The 19,114-nt window shown below is 43.3% G+C and overlaps 1 protein-coding gene across 1 annotated transcript in view; it reads right to left on the minus strand.

The window, feature by feature from the left end:
• The window catches only part of LOC124148617, a 53,866-nt gene that overhangs the window by 13,329 nt on the left and 21,423 nt on the right, over nucleotides 1–19,114 (minus strand). Inside the window, exon 5 of the mRNA XM_046519798.2 lies at nucleotides 10,999–11,097. Coding sequence (XP_046375754.2) covers nucleotides 10,999–11,097 — 99 coding nt within the window. The remainder of the gene's footprint in view (nucleotides 1–10,998; nucleotides 11,098–19,114) is intronic.

The raw sequence follows: 19,114 nt of genomic DNA on the forward strand, positions 1-19,114 counted from the left end.
AAATATGTAGTTTACTGAGAAAGTGGTATCCAAATATAATGTGTGTTACTGTTGACCACTTTCTTAAAGGCATTGTTGGTTCAAAGCTTTCGGTCATAGAAGCCGTGCCATTTTTACACAAAGTATGCGTCATCTGGAGTAATATTTTTGGTTCGGTGGCTGGGTTAGTTCGCCAACTTTGTGTTCTGGCGATTGGGTGCCTCACACACAGTGTGGGTTCAAATCCCGGGCGGGACTCAACCCAAGAAAGTACGAGAATCTGTACTTTACTCAGAAAGTGTTATCCCAATTATAACATTTGTTGTCAAGAAAACACAATAAATGTATATTCGGCTTTGGATGGGTAATGGTATCACAGACATATACGGATATTGATGATGACTTTGAGGAGCTTCGTAACGCACGTCTTCTCAATTCAGGGATTGGTAAATCCAAATATGTGTGTGCGCGTGCGTGCGTGCGTGCGTGCGTGCGTGCGTGCGTGCGTAAATGTGGGCCTGTTGGATGTTACATAAAACATTCATCTTGAGCGGGATGGTAGTTCGAGTTGGATTAGCATGTTAACTATATGATCTTCTTTAGGCAGAGAATGCCGCGCATGAATGTATAGATGAAATTCCTAGGTACATGGGGCCTTTTCGTCCCCAGGAATACCAACAGTGGAGACTTCAATGGGGATAGGGTGTACACAATGTGCTACCTGGTAGATTGTGTGTCATCAGACCGGACAACGTTGGTCTTTGATTGTGGCGTAAAACACACTTATTCATTTACTTATATCGGAAATTGAATGTTCATCTTAATTGTTATTGTTGAACATGTAATATATTTTTAAAGAAATAAAACAGTGACATAATAACTACAACTTTATGTGAGCGCGAGTAGCTTTTTTGGAATGAGATGAATAAGTCTTATAAAGTTGTAAGCTTTCACAACCGTGTCACTATGAATTGACTTTATTGGGTAATCAAATAAGAGATAGGACCTAAAATAGCCAAATTTCATACGATTTCACTTGTCCACCATGTTGTATGCAAGGCGAAAACATTTCAGCGCGTTTGAAGCCACTGAGAATGCCCCCTGCAGAGTTGGACGAACTTTCTGCGGTGGCGCGGCTGAGTTGACCAGAGGCTATCAGCAGTATTTCCTGTCCAGGTTATTTAGGTCAGTTGTTTGTGTGTGTGTGTGTGTGTGTGTGTGTGTGTGTGTGTGTGTGTGTGTGTGTGTGTGCGTGTTTGCGTGCGTGCGTGCGTGCGTGCGTGCGTGTGGGGGGTGGGGGGGGGTGGGCGGGTGGGGGTGGGCGTGGGGGGGGGGGGGGGGGGGGGGGGGGGTGAGATTGGGGGAATAGATGATAGATTTAGCAACAAGTAAGGTCATCTTGAGTGGAAGGGTATTCGCAGATGGATTAACATATGAACTATGATTCTCTTTAGGCAGAAAATGAGGATCCACGATGTTCGACCTGGTAGAAGTGCGTTATCAAACCTCACAGCATTGGTATTTTGACTGACTGTAGCATCAAAACAAACTCATTCACTTACTTGAACTGAATGTTCATCTTAATTGTTATGGATAGTCACGGAGCCATGATCCAGAGTACAGGGTGTCATTAGATAGAAATAAACTAAGTAATAATAGGATTACCAGAAAAACGGGGTTTTACACACAAGCCACTAAACTTCGCTCATTAACACCAGAGTAAGTCAGTACAAGATTGAAAACTCTCCCATAATTATGTATGACATGCTTGTCGGGTATTGCTACATATATATGTGAAAACAAAGTTATTAAAATGAAGAGCAAAACTGATGAAAGTTAACAATAAACGTGTATACGTGTTATATCGTCACTGCAAAAATAATGATTGTTTGTCTTTAGTATTAACATTCAAATACGTTATATCTGTATTAGCGATATTGTCTTTGTTCCACCGGTGAGTCAGCGTTAGCCGTACTATCTCGAAGTATAATTGTAGTTCTGAAGACATCACGATACAGTTTTTACGATGCATCACGTCTGCACTAGCGCTTGATAACAGCCTTGTGTTGGGGTGTTTCAGTGGTTTAAATCGCTGCTCTTGATAGTGTTGATTAAACTTTGATACTATGAACAATATAATGTTATGTGAGAGGTTGACTTTAGAACGGTAACATACTAATAGTATATAGGATGACATAAACAGAACAATGAGAAGTTCGTCCAGATTAGTGTATAGGCAACATTTAATAATTAGAATAATTACATTCAACAACTCCCCTTTTAAGTCCATTTTCCTGACTTATAAGTAAATGCAAGAACAATCGGCCGGAATACAATGTATAGTTCTTGTCCACTTCCATATGACTATATAGCATACAATAAGCTATCGGGTCCCGTTTAGATCGGTTTGGGTGGCAGCCTAGATAGCCATAGAATAGTTTCATCTTGGAATCTCTCATATCACTGGGGATCCTCTTCAATTTAAATGGAGTTACTCGTTACGATTCCGAACCTTCACGTGACTGTGTTTATGAACCATTGTCAAATAGTGGTGACATTAAATCTAGGAAACAATACGCGAAATCGCGCATGCACAGAACGGAAAATTTGGTCAAGGCATTAAGTAATCCGCATGCGCAGAACGATTGATTTCAGTACTTCCGCTAAGCGCTTCGAGTGCAGCGTCAAACGCGGGCCTGTAATCTAACACGCGGGGACTGACCAATGAAATCTGAGAAGTAGAAATACCGGTAGACGCTGTTGCTTGATTGACAATGTCAATCAAGAAAGGGAGGAGCTTAACGCTATCGTTCTCTCCCAGTAAATTCCGATGTCAAATAACGACGTTATTTGGACGGAAAAACGATGGTTTGAAAACGTCCAAATAACGTCGTTTTTCCGTCCAATGACCATATACGGAAAAAAACGACGTTTTCGTGTTTGCAGTGATTGCAAGAGAAAATTTACCGCTAATTGAGGAGGATGGCGTTAAATTCAAAAAGAGATTAGTAACGGGTGATCAAACATGGGTCTACCACTATGATACCGAGTCAAAACGTCAATGCATGGAAAAGCACCATTCCACTTCTCAGGCAACAAAGAAATATTCAGGATCAATGAAGAAAGTTATGACCGCGGTATTCTGGGATGCAAAGGGTTGATTGTTGATTACTTAGAAAGTGAAAAGACGATTACCGATGCCTACTATGCTGATGTGCTTCATCGCCTGAGAGATTCTATCAAAGAAAAGCGGCGAGGAACGGTGACTGCTGGAGTTCTACTATATCATGACAATGCCTCTTCTCACACCTCTCGACATGCAAAGGTGGCCGTGCGACAATGTGGGTTCGAAGAGCTTCCTTACCCTCCATATTCGCAAGACCTGGCACCAAGTGATTTCCACCTGTTTCCTGAACTGAAAGAACACCTTCGTGGAAAGCGCCATGACGACAACGATGACATGAATGATATTTCAAGGTGGTTTCAGAAAACATATCTCTGACTGGAATTGAAACGCTTCACTATCGATATGAGAAGTGTATTGAAAAGCAGGGAGTTTATGTTAAAAAAATAAAATTAAAATTAAAAACACTTTCACGGTTGTTGGTTTTGTTAGGTTTAGAACTCTTTGACCAGCCCTCGTATTGATCTGTCAGTCAGCTGGTAACACGCATCTGAAGCAACGTGCAATGTCATTCACCTGTGTGGGAGGAGTGGAGAACTACTTGAGATCTACACTGGGTCAAGGCCGCCTGAACAATGTGGAGGGCTGCACGTTTATCGATACTAAGCAGATGGGCATGATGGACGAATGAATTTCCCACCGGATATGAACACTGAATAGCTGTGTTTGGAAGATTCTGCATCAATGTCATTGACGACATAGGACAATGAAACACTAATATTTGTGTTTCGCTCACGCCCCCCGCCCCCCCCCCCCCCCCCCCCCCCCCCCCCCCTCCCCCGAGAAACGCTCGTACAGGCCTGATTCCAACATTGAATAATAAAACCAGCTTTGAGCATATTTGAACTGTTCCAGATCAATAAATAACACCTTGTTCAGCCTGAAGCAATCTTTTCATCTTGAAGGTCAGGTTCCTTAGTGCGTACAAATATTACCTGAAGACGTACACTGAAGATAGAATCTCGATCTATGAATCTGTTTCAGTTACGCGAGGAGTATTAGCCAAGGATCTGTGCTTTGTGAGTAAATGCCAAGGTTCGAGCAACCATTGGGATCAGAAATCCTCTAAACCATATCCCATTATTTGTGTGTGCGTGTGTGTATATATATATGTGTGTGTGTGTGTATGTGCGTGTGTGTGTACCCCTTCAGATTTGGGGGTCAACAGAGTGTGAAGTTTGGCGCTTTTCTATATCCGGCCGTGACGTCATATCTTTTGAAATATCACTTTCCTACACAGAGTTCTGTGCTGCCGGCATTGTACCTCTGCCACAGGCCAGCGCCACGTGACGATTCGTCAAATCTTACACAGTCCATTCAAGATATTACATGTTTTTCATCTGTTTCATGTTTTACAAGTCTACAATTCTAGATAAACATGTACGAATTGACATTCACTTGAGAGTTCATTGGAGTATGAACCTTCATAGAGTGAGTGCCAAACTGTCGGAGCTTGCGACGACGTTCATACAGTTTGGCCCTCGCTCTAGTCATGAGTCGCAAGACGTTCATACAGTTGGGCCCTCGCTCTAGTCATGAGTCGCAAGACGTTCATACAGTTTGGCCCTCGCTCTAGCCATGAGTCGCAAGACGTTCATACAGTTTAGCCCTCGCTCTAGTCATGAGACGCAAGACGTTCATACAGTTTGGCCCTCGCTCTAGTCATGAGTCGCAAGACGTTCATACAGTTTGGCCCTCGCTCTAGTCATGAGTCGCAAGACGTTCATACAGTTTGGCCCTCGCTCTAGTCATGAGTCGCAAGACGTTCATACAGTTTGGCCCTCGCTCTAGTCATGAGTCGCAAGACGTTCATACAGTTTGGCCCTCGCTCTAGCCATGAGTCGCAAGACGTTCATACAGTTTGGCCCTCGCTCTAGCCATGAGTCGCAAGACGTTCATACAGTTTGGCCCTCGCTCTAGTCATGAGTCGCAAGACGTTCATACAGTTTGGCCCTCGCTCTAGTCATGAGTCGCAAGACGTTCATACAGTTTGGCCCCTGCTCTAGCCATGAGTCGCAAGACGTTCATACAGTTTGGCCCTCGCTCTAGTCATGAGTCGCAAGACGTTCATACAGTTTGGCCCCTGCTCTAGCCATGAGTCGCAAGACGTTCATACAGTTTGGCCCTCGCTCTAGTCATGAGTCGCAAGACGTTCATACAGTTTGGCCCTCGCTCTAGTCATGAGTCGCAAGACGTTCATACAGTTTGGCCCTCGCTCTAGTCATGAGTCGCAAGACGTTCATACAGTTTGGCCCTCGCTCTAGCCATGAGTCGCAAGACGTTCATACAGTTTGGCCCTCGCTCTAGTCATAAGTCGCAAGACGTTCATACAGTTTGGCCCTCGCTCTAGTCATGAGTCGCAAGACGTTCATACAGTTTGGCCCTCGCTCTAGTCATGAGTCGCAAGACGTTCATACAGTTTGGCCCTCGCTCTAGTCATGAGTCGCAAGACGTTCATACAGTTTGGCCCTCGCTCTAGTCATGAGTCGCAAGACGTTCATACAGTTTGGCCCTCGCTCTAGCCATGAGTCGCAAGACGTTCATACAGTTTGGCCCTCGCTCTAGCCATGAGTCGCAAGACGTTCATACAGTTTGGCCCTCACTCTAGCCATGAGTCGCAAGACGTTCATACAGTTTGGCCCTCGCTCTAGTCATGAGTCGCAAAACGTTCATACAGTTTGGCCCTCGCTCTAGTCATGAGTCCCAAGACGTTCATACAGTTTGGCCCTCGCTCTAGACATGAGTCGCAAGACGTTCATACAGTTTGGCCCTCGCTCTAGTCATGAGTCGCAAGACGTTCATACAGTTTGGCCCTCGCTCTAGTCATGAGTCGCAAGACGTTCATACAGTTTGGCCCTCGCTCTAGTCATGAGTCGCAAGACGTTCATACAGTTTGGCCCTCGCTCTAGTCATGAGTCGCAAGACGTTCATACAGTTTGGCCCTCGCTCTAGCCATGAGTCGCAAGTCGTTCATACAGTTTGGCCCTCGCTCTAGCCATGAGTCGCAAGACGTTCATACAGTTTGGCCCTCGCTCTAGCCATGAGTCGCAAGACGTTCATACAGTTTGCCCTTCGCTCTAGCCATGAGTGGCAAGACGTTCATACAGTTTGGCCCTCGCTCTAGCCATGAGTCGCAAGACGTTCATACAGTTTGGCCCTCGCTCTAGTCATGAGTCGCAAGACGTTCATACAGTTTGGCCCTCGCTCTAGTCATGAGTCGCAAGACGTTCATACAGTTTGGCCCTCGCTCTAGTCATGAGTCGCAAGACGTTCATACAGTTTGGCCCTCGCTCTAGTCATGAGTCGCAAGACGTTCATACAGTTTGGCCCTCGCTCTAGTCATGAGTCGCAAGACGTTCATACAGTTTGGCCCTCGCTCTAGTCATGAGTCGCAAGACGTTCATACAGTTTGGCCCTCGCTCTAGTCATGAGTCGCAAGACGTTCATACAGTTTGGCCCTCGCTCTAGCCATGAGTCGCAAGACGTTCATACAGTTTGGCCCTCGCTCTAGTCATGAGTCGCAAGACGTTCATACAGTTTGGCCCTCGTTCTAGTCAAGAGTCGCAAGACGTTCATACAGTTTGGCCCTCGCTCTAGTCATGAGTCGCAAGACGTTCATACAGTTTGGCCCTCGCTCTAGTCATGAGTCGCAAGACGTTCATACAGTTTGGCCCTCGCTCTAGTCATGAGTCGCAAGACGTTCATACAGTTTGGCCCTCGCTCTAGTCATGAGTCGCAAGACGTTCATACAGTTTGGCCCTCGCTCTAGCCATGAGTCGCAAGACGTTCATACAGTTTTGCCCTCGCTCTAGCCATGAGTCGCAAGACGTTCATACAGTTTGGCCCTCGCTCTAGTCATGAGTCGCAAGACGTTCATACAGTTTGGCCCTCGCTCTAGTCATGAGTCGCAAGACGTTCATACAGTTTGGCCCTCGCTCTAGCCATGAGTCGCAAGACGTTCATACAGTTTGGCCCTCGCTCTAGTCATGAGTCGCAAGACGTTCATACAGTTTGGCCCTCGCTCTAGTCATGAGTCGCAAGACGTTCATACAGTTTGGCCCTCGCTCTAGTCATGAGTCGCAACACGTTCATACAGTTTGGCCCTCGCTCTAGCCATGAGTCGCAACACGTTCATACAGTTTGGCCCTCGCTCTAGTCATGAGTCGCAACACGTTCATACAGTTTGGCCCTCGCTCTAGTCATGAGTCGCAACACGTTCATACAGTTTGGCCCTAACTCCATGATTGGTTGGTGTGTTGTTTTACGCCGCACTCAGCAATATTCCAGCTATATGACGGCGGTCTGTGAATAATCGAGTCTGGACCAGGCAATCCAGTGATTGAAATCATGAGCATCAATCTATGCAATGGGAATAGATGAGTGAAAAAATATTGGTCTACACACAGTGATACAAAATTGAATAACATTTAACTAAAGTTGATTGTCTTTCCAACGGTATCTAAATTCAGCAAATGCAAAAGGTGTATGCACTGCTATTTAAAGCGTTAAGACAAAATCGATAGAGGTGATTGTGATATTCGAATGAGGTACATTTGGCGACGTGAGTTACCAACAAGCAGCAGCAGCAGCAGCAGCAGCAGCAGCAGAACAGCCAGGGGCTACTATGTTTCCCGCAGTGAAATACTAAGTTTCTGCTGAAAAGCAGACATTAATTAACTTAACGCACTTCACTTCCTCTCTTCATGCCGAGGCAAGGAAGTTAACTGACTTAAAAAGTCCAGTTCCCGACCTTGCCGAACAAGGCCGCATTTATGGAGTTCTATTTTGTTTGGACTAACGAGTCTATGCACAGTCCAATCAAAATCGCGTAACGAAATCGACTTCCGGTTCGTAAACTGTCGTGCAGACTTCGGTCAAGGTCAGGATTTACAAAGCACGTGTACAGCAAACACGGCGTCGACAGATATTTTCCAAATCGTTTCATGCATTTTTGGTATATGACACATTTAATACTTGAATTGGGAAGCTCAAGAAGTGTTGAGTGGGCTATATTTAATACAAGGAACGATAACTTTCGTAGGGGAAAGAAGGAAATATTATTGTTTTTACAGTACGATTATAAGTAATATCTAGATGAAATGAAAGAGAAAAAGACAAAAATATGAAACACATTGACTTAAGTGTCCAATGTATAAACTGTTCATGTGCTTAAACATCTGAACATTTGTTTTCACTGTGACCACTATAAAACATACATCGTCGTCTCCCCTTGTATTTCGCACTAGGCTGACTGACTAAGACCTTTGGTCAACATATTTGTGTATGGCTTTCCATAAATACAACATTTTCTTTCAAAATTTGGTTAATAAAAATCCGACCTTAAAGTTATTTTTACGCCTTGGTATATAAATGTACGTTTGAAGCATGGCATATTTCAAGTAACGTTTCAGAATTCATCCAATTCTACAAAAGGAAAGTTTGAAATAGACTGATCCTTGATAATGGTATCTTATGTAAAAGGAAAAGCGGAATATTAACCAGTTTTTTAGCATTGAACTATGAAACTAAAACAAGCAAAATCGATAAACCTAGTTGGGACTAGCTAAGGCAGAGCGAACTGTCATATGATTGTATATATTATTAAGACTATGAAAATAACACCAATCTTAAGAAACACAAACATGCATTTGATCTCAGACAATATATTTTTTTTAATAAATTCTAATTTAGAATAGATGATACAAAATGAATTAAATATGACTAAATAAGTATGTGAATAACATTTCAATTGTCGAACTATTTGATAATATGAATAACGCAGGGTACAAAAACAAATAATGAATACTAGATCTATTTAAAACATCGAAACAAAATCACTTTATTGTGTTTAGTTATTTTTTATGCTATTAATTGAACCATTCGATTCATTTCATTCCCGTACTCGATATTATATGTATATTAGTGTCTTATCGCACCTTGAAACAGATTGAAAAGTATAGATTTCTGTGTTAACATATAACAAAATATTTTTCAAAACTTGGCTAAATTCTAACGGTGTTAGTCAAGAGATAAACGGTCTCATTTACTCGTCGTTCGCCGTGGAAATATTCCGAATCGTGATGTACTAGATCAACGTTCTACTTCAGATCAGTTCAGCCAAAGAGAATATTATAATATGTTGAAATTGAAACCACGTGTCCATTATACGACCACGAAAATAGGACAGCTGTTTAACGTGACGTCATCCACGTCACAAGTCCCGAAGTCGAACCACGCGCACCTGCCCAGACGACAATTTCACAGCGGCCGGGAAAACACCGACCGTCTAAAATAAAAAAAATTGCAGATCGTACCATCATTTAAAGATAAAGTCTTTACTCATTGCTCACATTTCAGATAACATATCAAATAAATTGTCATAAGATAATCGAAAGTATAGTCTACATCAACAATTTGTAAATCTTATATTAATTTGATCTTTTATCCATGGCAGAATGCTGGAAATACGAACATGCCCTGTTAAGATGATATATTTCATTTTCTGAGGAGATTTATAATGTGTATTCGATGATATATATACTTACACAATTGGTTATCAGTTGTCTTGCACACTCACAGCAAGTACCATGGACGTGAGACTCACGGAAAATACTCTTTTAGCAAACCAATCAAAGCACCATTATCACAGTTTCAATGTCATCAGTTTAGAAGTTAAGTTGATTTTTTCCAGACGTTATGTTTGTATCGGTGGATCATCGACAGATACTGGGGCCGAGGTACCATATGTAAAACCGACCTTGACACAATTTGTTTACAACATGACCACATGTCGTGGCCACACTTTGAAATCTCCTTTTACGACAAAACGTGAAACAGTGAAAGCATTTCATTCACATGGTCAGGTTGTGTGATCAATCACACGTGACTCTTAGTCATTTTCTATTTAAAAAAAAGCAGCATTTATTTGTCGAAACGCACTAGCATGTAGGAGAACTAGACGACAAGAAATCGCGGCACAGCTTTGATGCCAACATGCCCTGTCGATCACTTCGGACCGTAACTGACCATTCAATGTTTACGTGTTGATCGTGAACTTCCTGCCTATAAGTATACAAATTACCAACTTCAAAGTAATGTTCATAGATATCTGTCCATATCTTAGATTTGAATATGTTCTGTAAATTAGCATCATACACAGAACGACAATCTGCACTGTCGTTTCGTCTCAAATGCCTTGCTATATCACCATGGCCACACAGTCGATAAAAAATATCCAATGCTTGAACAAAAACTTCCGTTGCGGACTAAACGTCAGTTGTCTCACTCCAATAACCGTACAGTGGGGGAAAGTAGATATTTCTGGCCAGTGTGATTGGATTTCTTTTTTTTCAAATTGGCTGTCTCATATTATTAAAGTTATGTGTATGTAATAGAGTTTAACGTTAACGTTGTTTTTTATGACGGCGGTGTGTAAATAATCGAATCTGGACCAGACAATCCAGTGATTGAAATCATGAGCATCAATCTATGCAATGGTAATAGATGAGTGAAAAAATATTGGTTACCCAAAGAAAAATGTAAAAACCCAATTAAAATAGAAACCCTAGAGTAAAAACTCAATTGGTCTATAAGTTACCTAGAGTTCTGCAAATTGTAATCGTTCCACTTCTTCTTCGTAAGGTATTATCAAGCCTAAACAAGTCGAAAACTGATTATAGTTCCGCCGACGCCACCTCGTGCGGAGGTGTCCTTAGATCTTTACGTTGAGAGGTATTGTAACACAGTAAAACACTTTAATCGTTTCTTCCTAGGCAAGCTCGCCATGAAATTACTGAAATAATGTCACAACTAAATTCACCCACTCATGTACTTACGCAAACTGGTTGATTCCATTCTGGACGCTGTGTTGACGGTGTCCCCGAACAGGCAGTATCTGGGCATCTTCGTCCCCACGACGCCGGCCACCACTGGCCCTGGGGGAACAGAAGAAATGTTATCAGGGCTTGGACAGGCATTTAGAAGTGATACACGTGAGGAAGAGAATATATGGATGTCAACTTCTTTATTATGAGTATGACAACGTTTCGGAGTATATGCTTACTCCTTCATCAGGTAAATGGATGCCATGAGGCAGAGAGCATATGTTTGTACATGTAAGGACAACAAAATAATGAGATAACAAAGGGGGGAAACTAACAAGGGAAGCCAACAGATTCTTATTAATTTAGTCCCGATCTCATAAATCGAGGGACTCTGCTGTTGGTACCGGGAGCGCCAAATGGACGGATTACCCGTCAGTCAGTGCGGTGAACGTGATTGCGTACCGTTTTATGGCAAAATCGTAGAGAAATGGGTTGAAGACGACAATCTCATAACTCTAAACAATGGCAGTCACACACGTTATGACCATGTCCACAACACATGGAGTTTTTAACTGGGACTGAACATTAATATGAATAGGTACATTTTAACAGTCATTCAATGTAATGCACAAATACGGTAATGAAATTGATGAGCGGTACTCCTTTGCTCTCGTGTTATTTGCCTGGTCCCGGGAGCGCCAAATCCCCAGTCAATGCACCGTGTCTGAGCCTTCCCTGGTCCCGGGAGCGCCAAATCCCCAGTCAATGCACCGTGTCTGAGCCTTCCCTGGTACCGGGAGTGCCAAATCCGCAGTCAATGCACCGTGTCTGAGCCTTCCCTGGTCCCGGGGGCGCCAAATCCCCAGTCAATGCACCGTGTCTGAGCCTTCCCTGGTCCCGGGGGCGCCAAATCCCCAGTCAATGCACCGTGTCTGAGCCTTCCCTGGTCCCGGGAGCGCCAAATCCCCAGTCAATGCACCGTGTCTGAGCCTTCCCTGGTACCGGGAGTGCCAAATCCCCAGTCAATGCACCGTGTCTGAGCCTTCCCTGGTCCCGGGGGCGCCAAATCCCCAGTCAATGCACCGTGTCTGAGCCTTCCCTGGTCCCGGGGGCGCCAAATCCCCAGTCAATGCACCGTGTCTGAGCCTTCCCTGGTACCGGGAGTGCCAAATCCCCAGTCAATGCACCGTGTCTGAGCCTTCCCTGGTCCCGGGGGCGCCAAATCCCCAGTCAATGCACCGTGTCTGAGCCTTCCCTGGTCCCGGGAGTGCCAAATCCCCAGTCAATGAACCGTGTCTGAGCCTTCCCTGGTCCCGGGGGCGCCAAATCCCCAGTCAATGCACCGTGTCTGAGCCTTCCCTGGTCCCGGGGGCGCCAAATCCCCAGTCAATGAACCGTGTCTGAGCCTTCCCTGGTACCGGGGGCGCCAAATCCCCAGTCAATGCACCGTGTCTGAGCCTTCCCTGGTCCCGGGGGCGCCAAATCCCCAGTCAATGAACCGTGTCTGAGCCTTCCCTGGTACCGGGGGCGCCAAATCCCCAGTCAATGAACCGTGTCTGAGCCTTCCCTGGTCCCGGGAACGCCACGGGGGTTTTCCTATCTAATTTGGCGCTCCCGGGCCGACACCAGTTCAATGACCCGGTGCCACACATCGACACATTCTAGCCAGACAATGGTGAAGCTGGGGTAATCACTGATGGTCTCGTGTGATGTTTTCAGATGAGTCCAGATTCATTCTGGTGAAGTGACGTGACAGATTTGGATGTGGATCTGTAATGAAATGGGGCGGGATCACGCTTCTGAATATTTGACATGAACGAATCACTGGACAGTACTACTGATAACGTCCGTGCCACGTTCTACTGAATCCTAACCCTGCTTCATGGAGCACAGCTGGGACATGATCGGACGACGAGTGGTCAACGCCAAAGGCCACCCGCTACGCTAACCACACGGGACCAGATGCTGCAAAAGAAGGACGCTGGACAAAACTCCTTCCAATAATGTATGGGAGGTTAATTTTGACCATGCCACGCCGTATAAACGAATGTTTGACACCTATGGGCATGACCCATTATTGATCAAGTCATGGCAAACGTTCATGTTTGACAACACACCCCAGTCGTCTCTCTTGGTTGTTGCCGTTGAGTCTATACACAGCCAGCATGTTCAGCTGATTGTCATGTTACACCTCGTCCTTCATCTTTCTTTATTCATCCATTACCATCACTCGATACCTCTTTGTAATTCTGTAATCAACTGTTATTTCAGAATATCTCCTATTTTTTAGAGTATATGTAAAATACAAAATACATTAATAGGCATTGTGAACGGAACTTCAGATAAAAACCATTGTAACACATCCTGCTCAATACAGGAGCAATTATCCCAAGCTATATATCACGTCTCGCCATTAGTAGTGCTTCTCCGTCATTTTCCCTCCACCTCTGCCATCCGATTGCTTTTTTGTTAAGTAGATTTTCATGTTGATAAGCCTTGGGAAGCCAACTCTTATCGTGGAGAGGGCACGAAAGAATAGGTGATAATGGACTTCGGGGTATGAGAGAGTACACTGTCATCAATTGTTAAGTAGTTATTGACTAACAAATAGTTTACAAGCCTTATCTTATGGCTCACTGAAGCATCAACCATGGCAACAATTATTGGCATAATATTCGATTTTTTATTCTAATATTTGAAATAATCGGGTTTAATCTCAGATAGCCTGGAGTGGAGATCCTCGGTGCCCCCGCACGTTGCCTGTGTTTCAGTTCCACCACGGCGGGAAATGTGGATAACCTCCGCGGCATGGAGATTTATTCTGACGAATAATAATGTACCATTTCATAGCAAAGTTTAAACGAAATCACAGTACATCACATCAAATATTCTTTATCTGTTATCGAATACAATAAATTGTCCCAGAAATGCTTGAAACAAATAATTATGCTTCATATAGTTTAGAAGATGTGTTTTCTAAAATATATTTAGGCACGTGGTTTTAGTTAAACATATATCGATGTAGTGTTTTGCAGCTGCAGCTGAAGATAATATCTAGCCCCCAACATACAGAGCCCAAGTTCCAGAGGCCCCGAATGATCGGCCCCTAATGGCTGACCGAAATCAGCAATAGTTCATACACGTGGGACGTAATATCGAAAGATGACAATAAAGTTCGTATTGGTTAAACGAACGTGTATAATAACTTTCTGATAGTTGCACAAACATGTTGATTGGTCATTTGAAGTTTAATGTTGTTATTTGTTGTTTAACGCTGCACTCAGCAATATTCCAGCTATATGACAGCGGTTTGTAAATAATCGAGTACGGACCAGACAATCCAGTGATTGACATCATGAGCATCGATCCACGCGGATCATCACGGGTAGAAGTTCTATGACGTCTCACCTCTGCATTGTTCATATATCGATTCAATTTCATTATCGGCACAACAGACTGAATACAATAAATACTTGTATTTCCTAAAGTATAATGGCTCATATATAGAATACGCACTTTAAAACACATCTGCGACGTCACACTTTGTTTAAAAGATCATTATTTTTCACGAATAGACTAGGCTGTCGATTTTTAGCCTACGTCAAACCGCATTAAACAAATATAACAACTTAAAACAGATAACAATACGATTGTCAGATTGATTCTGATAACAAACGCGATCTCCGAATCAACGAAATTCCTCCTCTGAACAACCCAGGAACAGCTGCCAGTTAGTACGCTACTTTGTTTTAGGTGGTGAGCGCCTAAATTATGATCATGCTGGAAAACAGCCTTTTTGAATTTGTGATCACATTTGCATGACATCAATAAAACATTGACTTGGTCTGATAAGCCCATTCCGAAGAATTATTATTACCCTCGATAATGTAGCCATCGACGGCCCGATCCATTCCATCGATGGCGCTGCTTATTACCAAAAGAAGGCTAAGATTATTGTACTAAGATAGATCCTAGTTTTACGAGATGTCAATCAATCACGGTGTTGTTGTAGTTACAACACTGATGTTTACAAAAAAGGGAATTTCGTTGTGAAGAAACTGAACCACGTTTCACTTTATGAGTTCCAGTCGCACTTACCATTCACGCCAAATTCACACTTCGCACGATCACAGGGAGAAAGCCGGATGTTGCTGGACAGTAAAAAGTGTGATGTCACCCGAGCGCATGGAACATGGTTAAGGCAGGCTTTTGTCATTTTTACTTGATACTTTGAACTAAATCTTACTTACATCATGCAGCGGAGCGCTTAATCATAAAACACCTCTTCTAAAAGTAATCTCCATTTTACGATTCCGACCACATGATATTATATCTGTTTGTTTATTCCAGCTATATGACGGCGGTCGACTTTAGTATAAGCCTTTGTTCATGAATGACTATCAAATAGTGATGACACCAGGTGTTCGCGAAAAGGTGAGCATATCCTGCATCACCGGTGGCACCCGTTACAGACGTTTTGGTTTATTGTTTAACGCCGTACTCAGCAATATTCCAGCTATATGACGGCGGTCTGTAAATAATCGAGTCTGGACCAGACAATCCAGTGATCCACGCAATTGGGATCGATGACATGCATCAAGCAAGTCAGCGAGCCTGACCACCCGATCCCGTTAGTCGCCTTTTACGACAAGTATAGTCACCTTTTACGGCAAGCATGGGTTGCTGAAGACCTATTCTACCCCGGAATCTTCACGGGTCCGTTACAGACGTATACAAAGGCAGATCAAGTTTTCACCTGAAAAAAATTGCATCTGACATTATCTTTGTCACTGATGCGTCAAATTTGGAAATGTCCTCTACCATTAAACTTTGTGAAATCTTTGCTGCGGCCTTGAATGTTTTAATGTTTCAAGCGTCGTGTGTCCCTCTTCGTAGAAAGAGCATGTTCGATTGTACCTCCGAGGTTGTGAAATGTAGACGCCAAATACTGGAGCTGCTCGAATATTGCTGACATCAAGGGAACGTGGAAGTCATCCCTCTTGTCATACTGTCTTGGGGATAGTTTTTGCCATTCTGAATCTTTATGTATAGATCATCTAAATAGGAAACAGATGAGTCAGTTTTACAGGTCTCTTTTATTTCTATTTCAGGTGGGTAAATCAGTGTCTATTTCACCATTCTTGAAAGATATCCGATTATCGACACACCATAAGCTTAACCCGTGAAGATCCGGATTAGATCTGTCAGCAACTAATGCTTGTCATAACAGGGGACTAACGGGAACAGGTGGTCAGGCTCTCTGACAAGGGTGATGCATGTAATTGTATCCCAGTTGCGTAAATAATAACAATTACTGGATTGTTTGGATCGTAACTGAACTTGGATCTTTCTGGGATTGTAGAAATTCAACCTTTGAGTTTTTCAGAATCCACATGATATTAATTCCGCATGACTCAAATACTTTCTGTGATTCGCGGTGTTTCCAGACTTTCTTCCTCCGTTACCCTACCCAGTACGTGACATTATTTGATATGTCACATATATCAAGCTCTTTCACGCGTTTGTAGTACCAATTTGACAAAATTCATTTTCTTTCAGAACCACGGACCTCGAGGCTGTCCTGTGTGGCACTTAGCACAGGTCCCTTCGCTTTAACACCCACGTAAAAAGGAAAAAGGATTTAATCTTTGAAACATGAAAGGCAGAAACAAGGTATAAATGAGATTTTGTTAAACTACAACAACCAAGATTATATACTGAACCGCCAAAGAAACGTCACCCAAAGTAACATTGCATGGAAAGTTTTCATTTAAATATCTGGGTAATTTTTCTCAAGTTTCAAAAATTTAACATTACCTTGTCCGGAAAAAAATGAAATTTGATGATAAAAAAACCCAAAGCAGATGACAATAAAACCGATCGCCCAAACGCATCACGGCAACGGCAATGGTAACCCAATGAACTTGAGTTCCGTGCAAATTGAAATTCACATGCTTTCCCCCATTTCTTGCCCTATAAAAATCCACCCAGATCGGATAACATTCATTTGTTATTGAATTACCACCACATGCCAAGACTGACAAGAAATCAGAGACAAAAAGCCCCTGGACGACTGCAAGCTGGACAAAACCGCTCGGCAAGTAGCAAATGCATTTCAAGTCCATGTAAGGACCATATATAGGCTCCAGCAACGGTACCAGACTACCAACACTACATATGACCGACCACGTAGTGGATGACCAAGGGTCACGACCCGACGTAAGGATCGTCCGATTGTGCGACAGCATCTTCAAGATCGCTTTGTTACTGCTGCAGAAACTGCTCGACAGACCATGGGGACCGTGCGGACACCGTTCGTCGACGATTGGCGAGCAGACACCTCCACTGTCACAGGCCACACCGAGGACCCATTCTGACACCACGTCATCGCCGGGACCGTCTTCAGTTGGCAACACAGCACCAGCAATGGTGCCACCAGCAGTGGAGAAGTGTCCTCTTCTCAGACGAGAACCGTTACTGTATCTCAACAGCAGATGGCAGAGTCTGGCGAGGCCGTGGGGAACGTTATTCGGATGTTTGTGTTGTTGAGAGAGAGTCGTGGGGTGGTCCGAGCATCATGGTGTGGGGTGGAATTGGTCCTGGGAGAGGCAATGGTGTCACAGCAGCTCGGTACATTGATCAAGTCTTGATACCACACGCCATACCTAATTTGGAACGTCGCCGCAACCACGAGTTTCAGCATGATAACGCCCGTGCCCACAGTGCGAGAGCAACAAGAGACTTCCTCCAGCAGAATGGCATCAGAACCACGCAGTGGCCGGCCCTCAGTCCCGATTTAAATCCCTCTGAGCATCTGTGGGACGAGATTCAAAGACGGCTGAATGACGTCCGACCAAGGCCGACAACTACAGCTGAACTGCAACAGGCGTTCCTCAGAGTGTGGGCTCAAGTGCCTATGGTCTTCATCAACGGCCTCATCTATTCCATGTATCGACTTTGCAAGGCAGTCATCAATGCACATGGCGGACACACAAGATACTGACTTGTGATGCCATTTTCTCAGAGACTAGTGTTGTGTTTCACTTTAAGAACATTTGACACTTTAATTTCAACCTTGATGATCTGTTTTGCCAAGTTTCATCTTTTTAATATGTCTCAAAGTATGTTAACAGTGTTTGGACCAATAAGGTTTCTCATATATCTATTCATGGTGTCGTTTCTTTTGCGGTTCAGTATATTAAAAAATCAACAACGGAGAAAGTGTTGAACCAACTACCATCAATTCGTACGTTTTTGGTTTTGCTAAATATATACATCACAGAAAGGCGATACATTGATACAATAAAGTTAAAATTGACACAAAAATGCGCTGGTATGAAGTGGTTATGTTGTTTTTACCCTGGAAAAAAAAGCACTTTGTTTTCGACTCGTCGCTATCGATAATACCAAAAGAAATATTGAAATTATTATTGAGTGCTGTATATAAATGCTGTAACGATTGTGGCCCGGAAGCCTTTGGTGTATGATGTAAGTTAGATTTAGTTCAAATTATTAGGTAAAAGGGCTAAAATCTTGCCTTAACCATGTTACTTGTGCCCGGTTGAAATCACATTTTTTACTGTCCAGCGAGAATATGATAGTTGCTACTGTAATAAGGTTAAAATCCATATAAAAACATTAGAACATTGTAACAAAATTGTAACAAATTAAACCTTTGATAGCTTCAATGATGTAGTTGCATAAAGTTCGTGACAGAAGCTGGGAGATAGAAGGGAATTGATAGAAAAAGGATATTTCACATGTATCATAGGATTGTTTCCAGGCATTTCATATTTATTATCGTACTGGTTCCACATTATCGGCGATTAGTTAATAAATCAGCAGAAAGGTAGAATCCGGCAATCAATAGAAAATCAATAGAGAGATGCTCAATCGGGCACGTAGGCTTCGCTATTTTTCCGATTACGATACACATACGTTCATGGTCAGATCGAACTTTTAACGAATCAAATTGAGGTATTATCACATGTGACAAAGAAAGGTCAAGACTCAATTACCCTAAAAAGATACGTTGAGCACCTGACTGAGAAGTGCGGCCTTTCTTGTTGACTGGGACATGGCCATCAGTTCGTTTTTCTAAATCTGTGACGAGTCTAGTCTTGTTTAG

This window comes from Haliotis rufescens, unplaced genomic scaffold (assembly GCF_023055435.1).
Source record: "Haliotis rufescens isolate VD_foot unplaced genomic scaffold, xgHalRufe1.0.p SCAF_13, whole genome shotgun sequence".
Classification (NCBI taxonomy): domain Eukaryota; kingdom Metazoa; phylum Mollusca; class Gastropoda; order Lepetellida; family Haliotidae; genus Haliotis; species Haliotis rufescens.